Source organism: Cynoglossus semilaevis, unplaced genomic scaffold (genome assembly GCF_000523025.1).
Source record: "Cynoglossus semilaevis isolate Cse_v1.0 unplaced genomic scaffold, Cse_v1.0 scaffold302, whole genome shotgun sequence".
Lineage (NCBI taxonomy): Eukaryota > Metazoa > Chordata > Actinopteri > Pleuronectiformes > Cynoglossidae > Cynoglossus > Cynoglossus semilaevis.
Window position 1 is genome coordinate 280395 of NW_007585121.1, and position 7449 is coordinate 287843.

Here is a 7449-nt window from a genome sequence, read left to right on the forward strand (position 1 = left end):
AGGTGAGGGACGCTTTCATTTTCTTCATCTAATGAGAAGCTCCTTCGTAATATCAGGCGCTTTAATGCTTTTACATAAGCGTACAGCGGGTCAAGAGCCAGGGCAGGATGTAGATGACAAAGATTGTCCTTGATCCTGCTTGTAGTTTTACAAGTACATTTACACGAACAAAGTCCTGTGTCCCTGTGATGCAGCTGCATGTGGACGACTGCTAATTTTAGTGATATTTTTAATCAATAAAATATACAGATACATACACATACATAAATAAATGCATATGCATGTATACTGTATATATACTGTATACTGCATATGCATATATGCATTTTTGTCATCTTTTATTTTGCTGTTTTCTTCCTTGAGGTGAATTGTGAAGTCAATACTTCATCATCGGATTATAACCATTTTTTTGTTGTTTTTTATGTTTAATATTCCAATGAGAAAGGACACAGCGTTATTTACCTGTAAAAGAAAAACGTCTTTTGAATCTCCTTTACAAAAGAGCTTTTTCAGCAGAATTATTTTCTGTTTTTTAATCTTTCAAAAAAAAAAAAAAGAAAGCGCTTACATACTAACTGACCTTGCACCTCCAAAGAGGAGGTTTGATGCTTTTAATCCCAAAAGCACACTTTGCCTGAACAACAGGGGTGTTCATTTGTTCTGCAAGGACAAACCTGATTAGTTGTGAAGCAAACACTGTGGCGCTTCAGTCTCGTCAGCACGTGTCCCGCAGCGAGCACTCATCAGGATCGGGGGCAGCGTTAATGTACGACGGCTCACATTCGCTGCTCTTAAAATTGGTTGTCCTTCAGGTGATAGAGGTTACAGACAGCCATACATTGGCTGCCAGTAACCATGATGCATTGCTTTCAGGTCATTTACTGGTGATGGAGCAAGTGATGATTCAGTCAGAGCTGGTCATGAATCACCACTAATGTGGTCGCCTCCTGTGTGGTGTTGTTGAGCTGGAGAAATATCTTTCCAGTTTGTAGTCAGGGCTTAGAAGGTTCTGATGAGATGAAGTTCTAATGAAACCCCACAGTGTTTCATTCATCTGGTGAGATATTTCCACAGCCTTTGATATATGAGAAGGAACTCCACACCCTCCTCAGCCCATCACACCTCAACCCTGGGCATCAAGAATGCATTACATGAGCTCTGAAAACACACGGTGGATATGTCACAGCCAAACCAATGGTTTAACCCTCCTGGGACTGTGGGCATGTTGCCAGGATGAATGATAATTTCAGCACAGTGTCTACTCATCTAACCAGAACACACACACATGGCCTGTTTAAGTGGGCACTTAATCCTTCAGTGACTGACAGTCAATGAGGAAACCGTGTCCAAATAGCAGAAATATTTTTTTTTTGTGTGTGTGACATTTATAGTTCCTTAATAGTATAAGTGGAAGGTTTTGATTTATTGATCTTTGAATTGATGCCTTGAAATAAAGGTTTTTTGTTCCCTGTTGGTTTATGTGTGGAGCAAACATCTAATCTTTACCTGATGTAACAGATGGAGGAGGAAGAGAACTGGAAAGCCATGTAGTTTATCTGATGCTCTGTGAAGTCTTGTTGTTGTTCTTCACAGGCGACATGTTATCTTTATTATTTCTAGATCTTTGTACAGTTCTAAAAATAACTACGTTGGTATTTTTTTTATTAATATTTAGGTATCTTAGGTAAAGAAATGTTGGGGGAAAAATCCCTAACACTCAGTGGTTGACACTTGTTGAGAACTATGACTCAACGGAGCATCTGACAGTAAATCACTGTGGTTTCCAACTGACAGACTTTCTTTATTCTCGTTTTATTGCTCACTTCAGTTCAAATAACCTCCAAGCCCTTTGACAATTTGAGGATGTGAGTACAAGGTAATATATTTATAGAAATTGCATTGCCTCAGTCTCATGTCAAAGTCTATATTCATTTTTCCACAAAAGGAAAATAGAAGATTCAGTGGTTACCACACGGCTGCTTGTAGGTCAAGGGGATTTCAATAAAGTTGAGTCTCTTAAGCCGTGTCGTCCTGTGTTTGTACTTTTAGCTCCAGTTCCATCTATCATGTTTTTTTTGTTTGTTTTTTTAAAGACCAATGCTCCCTGACCCCATTACTACTTACGCTCCTTTTCCCTGTTTGTTCTGCAGCTTCTTTACATTGATTGCACTTTCTCTCGCCTCAGCAACGCCCCGTCTTTCACCTTGAAGAATCAGAGGGTGTAAAACAGCCAGTGTTCAGACGCGACAGGGTGCAAGTTTAAGGTAAATCCAAACCCTGCGGCTCAAGAGCCACACGCCAACCTTACTTCATGTTCACTGTGGGATGGCCTGATCTCAAAATATTTACCTTTAGCTGCAACAAAACCTGATTTTAAGCCCTTCTGTTCTTTTCCTGCGCATTTGTCACATATCATCCCTGCCAAGAAACAACATTAGGACAACAAGAGCAAACACTGGCTCTCGCTCAATAACAGTCTGTTTGTCAAGAACCTTTCTCCGAATTATAAACAGCATATTGACAATTTGACGGATAAACTGAGTCCGGCCATCTAAATTCATCTAATAAGCTGTAATTGGCATTTACTTAGCGTCTGAAGCTCTGCTCTGTGTTGCATGGGATTCATTTTTCCTATTTATTTTTGTTTCAGACCACACCAGTGTACATTCTGCTGCTCATATTCCAGTATTTCTTGACATGGACTGAAATGCACCGACAGGACTGTGTGAGTTGTTTCTTTTTTTTTTCAACTAGGATTTAGCTCAAAAAGACATTTAAGCCTCAGATTAATAAAGGTGTTACATTCAAGAATTAAACTGTTATATTTAAATAGGACAAAACACATTCATATTTATTATGATGTCATCTTTACAGTGTGTGTGCTCAGTGAAAACAAATCTCTGTAGATGAGATGAAAGAGAGACAATGTTGGCTTCAGCTGGCATGATGCTGGCCTAACAGATGTTTGATGTGACAAACAGCCTCACCATCACCAAAATACATTTCAATGGTGTTAAAACCTCATTTAGGTGAATATCCGTCGTTGAATCCAAATTTTCTACGTTTGAACAGTGGAACAGTAACTCCACTTACATTTAAACATTTCCTTTTCATTTCGGTGTCACTGCACCAGCCACGAGTATATTTAAATTTTAACATTTTAATATGAGCTATATTTGCTCTTGACAACCCGATGTCTAACTCCAGACTCAGACTGTCACAACCAGAAAATGATAAAAGCTCTGAATATGTTCGTCAGACAGACAGTGCAGGCATCCACTGAAACAATCAAGTGCCAACTGCATTTCCTCAGGGCGCTTTCATATGTAGGACGAGAAATGTTCCCATGAGAGAACTGAAAGAAGTGGAGGAGAATTAAAGAGAGAGAGAGAGACAGATAGATAGATAGATAGATAGATAGATAGATAGATAGTGTTGTCTTCTAAATGAGTAAACACAAAGCACAATACAGTCGTGGTGCAAATTCTGTGTCTGTGCACCCACAATTAGTGCACGGATATGTCACTCAAGGACACAAACGTTTAAAATCAACTTGTTTGAGTCAATGTCTTGTTAATGGTAACATAAATAATCCTAAATATTGTGTTGTACTGAAAGGTCTAGCATTAAAACGTTTTGGTCAGCCACTGTAAACATTAATTTAATTATTTTTTGTGCACATAAAAACCGACACATCACTTCTGCCAAACACGGTGACTTATTTGTGTTTTGTGTTGTGCATGACGCATTTTTGTACAGCTACAGGAGCGTACAGTGTCTAATTTGTACTTACTTGCTGCCACCAAGAAAATGTCGCTGCCGAAAAGCAACAGGAACACGGAGTTGAGCAAAAGAATCAGACGAGCCATGTCTCTCAGGATGTCGTTGTTTTTCTCGGGTTGAGCAAACGAAATCGCAGGTCACTTACAACATGTTTCCTTAAATTCCTTCCAGGAATAAACAAATGTCTTAACGGCCACTGGTTTAAAATCTCCCCGAGCTGCCGAGCCCTGGAAACAGGTGAAACAGTGAAAGTGTGAAGCAAACAAAATGTATCTTGACCAACATTTTGCGAAGCCCAGACGTCTTTGTTTGAGCTTTGTATCCGTCACCAGTCTCTCTGTCCTCGTCCCTGCGCAGACAGAACGATGTGGGAGCAGCTGAGCTGGTGGACTTCCATCATCACGGATTCACATCGGTGTCTTCAGGTACGAACAGGTTGGTGAGGAAAGATGACGTTCACGGACAGGAGAGACGTCTGTCCCCCCGCAGGCAGAGGGGACGGAAGACGGAGGTTCAGCACCATGGACAGCGCACCAAGTTTCTCAGCCTCCGTGTGTGCGTGTGCGTGCGTTTTCAGCTTTCCATCTGAATCTGTCTCCAATCCTCATATACCGCCTTGTTTCTCCTTCTCCTCCCCCTCCTTACAACACCCCCACACCCAGCCAGTCAGACTCTCAGGTTTCGAATCAAGTGGACGAACTGCATACAGCATAACCGCCAATGCTCCACGTGTTATAAATATGAACTACCTGATTGGCAGCAACTCTTCACATCATTGAATGCTTTCTCAACTGTTGCCTTAAGCTATAAGGTATTATTACACAGGTTTGTGGAGCAACAGCGGGTTATTTCACCAAAGAAACAACCATGAATCGGCCGTAAACAGTAGAGCACACGCATTATATAATATTCATTTAGAATTTAAATCAATCCTAACACAGCTATACCCCACCATCATACCCTCAGACATCCTGTTATCAGGATGATGGATCACGGTGATAGCCGAGTGCATCGTCTTCTGGGACAGAAAATGCATCCACGTGGACAATTAAAAAAGTGATTTGGAACCAGATTTTGATATTTAGAATTTGAATTTTTAGAAAAAAAGGAATTCTAAAAAATAGACACACTTTCCCTGTGTGAGCTGTAGCAGGTGGGGTTTTTAAAGGCTGATAAACTTCAGGTATTAGATATTGCTGTTGCCATGACAGCTGCCTTTTTGCAGCTGACATTTCTGTGGCATTTGTCTCAATAAAAGCCTTAGACTATTTGTCCCCACAAGTAGTGAGATGAAGGGTCATTTTGGTAAACATCTACCACTCTACTCTTTGTCCTCGATTTTAAATAATATTAGGAGTCAGTTGTCATTAAACAGTAACTGAGATGCATTTTAAATCCTCAATAGTTGGTTTCAATGTCAAAATAGTTCTGTTTAAATTACAGTCAGATTCAGAGCTTCATTGTTAAATTGGTTTTTCAATCTTTAAAAACAATACTGTTACCAATAGAATAATTAGAACTAGAACAAAATCAGCAGTTCATAAAGTTCAAAAACTTTATCATTTTGTCCTACTGCTATGTACAGAAACCCTTCAATTAATTACTCGTGGTATAAAGCAGCATTTATATTTCTGAGTATCAAGCGTATCTTCTATATACGTATATGATACGCTTGTGCTCTGTTTGATCAGTTAAAGAATGATAGAAATGCCAAGGCAAACAGTCACGACTGATGGCTGCTCCGGTGATGTATTGTCCTGATGACAGAAATGTGTGTTCATTTATCCACATGTGTCAGCCTCCATGCTGAGGAGACAATTTTACAGATTGATAGCAGCAGTTTGTCATCATGCTCACCACTGAAACTGTCACACATCTGCACAGCAGACAGGTTTTCTACATGGGCTGAGGTGCGTAAATCTGACTGGTTGTGAGGATGTATGTAATGAAGTTGGTGAGTTATATTCTGCTGATGGAAGTCAGTGAAGGTTAATTGTGGTCATAGGGAGATTGTTGACCAGCGTTGGTTCTTCAGATGGACTGAGTCACTACATCATTGGAATACTAGTCACTGCAGAAAATGTTTTCATATTTTACTTTTTAAAATATTATATTAATCAAATGTTGCAGATGGTGGATAAGTTTGTCAATACACTAGGGACATGATGGTGTGTGTGTGTGTGTGTGTGTGTGTGTTGGGGGTGACCTTAAAACTTTAAACTTTCCACAAGATCTCAAAAGGACAGAATTAAGAACACCAAAACATCAACCCAGAAAAAGAAAAACTCATGAGTCAGGAGAACGTGGAAGTAATGCTGAGTCCTGGTGGACGTGGGCTGTTTGTGGAAGTCTGTCTTTACGCCTGGGTCCTGACCCACACAGAGGTCACTGAAGGCCTATGATGTGATGTTTATTTTGTTTTATTTTAACACTTGTGGATTGTGGAAAAAGTGAGTTGCAATAATGATTTGCAGTACTTGGGGTCAAAAGGTCAACTTGATCTCTGAATAGAAGATAAATATGCAGCTTCCCTGGTCCCTGGAAGTGATGATACCATGGAGAACCCAAATGGTGGTGGTATTTTATACTCGGAGTCAAAAGTTAGCAAATTATGAATTCTTATCAGTCAAACTTTGTGATAATTTTACACTCTTATTGAACTAACTTCTGTCTTTCCTCTTCATATCGTGTTGATTTGGATGCTCTTTTCTTATAGGAATGAAACTCGATGTAAGGAGCAGAGGAGACGACTCGTCAAGGTCACAGCTCCATATATGAATATTTACCGTGACATTTGCTACAGAGACCATTAGTAGAAGTGAAACAGTGACGGCTCTTTAAATAGGCTGCAGTGTAGCGCTGCATACTGAACAGGCATGATGAGCTGTCTGGTTCATGTAGTCTGGTCTGGAGGCCTCACAAAAGACTCTCACAGTACAGTGCTGTCACTGGACGTCACAATAATGTAAGTCTACAGCCATGTGAATCACAGCCACAGCCTTCACTGTGCCGTAAAGGCTTTATTTACTGTACGTGTATGGACTTTGTTTAGTTAAGAGAAGCATTATCCCCATGACTTTTCAGTGGTTTCACTGTTGACTACTATCTAATGTAATGATGTTTAATTTCTTAATGCTGAGGAGCGGAGACAGAAAGTCTGAGCAGAACAATGATTGGTCATATTTCAGCCCACGTTGTGTTGACCACCGCTGTCCATCAGTGCTTTTTACGGCACCAGCGCACATATAATTACATTTCCCAGTAGTTACCGGTGCCCTTGACTCATCGCTGAGTTCAAACCTGGTAGTCGATTACTAGATAAAATAGGAGGCTGTGCTGAGCTCCTCACTATAGCAACGTTGAGTCATCAATCACCGGGTATTATCAATCTACTGTGCGTTTAATCCTTCTTAATTAGTCATGAGAAAAAAAAACACAATGAATTCTTTAAAGAAAGTATACTCTACAAAAATATTTCTGTAGGGCCTAAAATGAATAAATCATGTGTACTGATTGAAGTCTGTTTTTGGTACCAATAATTGGAACAAAACCTGGAATTAAAAACTGTTCCAGACAGAAAAGAAAATTTAATTGTATCTATAAAATTAAATTAGTAAAATATACATACATCATGTCATTAAATTTGAACTATTTGTGGTCTCATCC

At 39.7% G+C, this 7449-nt stretch overlaps 1 protein-coding gene across 1 annotated transcript in view; it reads right to left on the bottom strand.

Annotated features, from left to right (window-relative positions):
- fndc4a (fibronectin type III domain containing 4a) overlaps nt 1-4518 on the bottom strand; it is a 15893-nt gene extending 11375 nt beyond the window's left edge. The window contains exon 1 of the mRNA XM_008337368.3: nt 3794-4518. Coding sequence (XP_008335590.1) covers nt 3794-3869 — 76 coding nt within the window. The 5' untranslated portion in view covers nt 3870-4518. The remainder of the gene's footprint in view (nt 1-3793) is intronic.
- Between the last annotated feature and the right edge of the window lie 2931 nt (nt 4519-7449).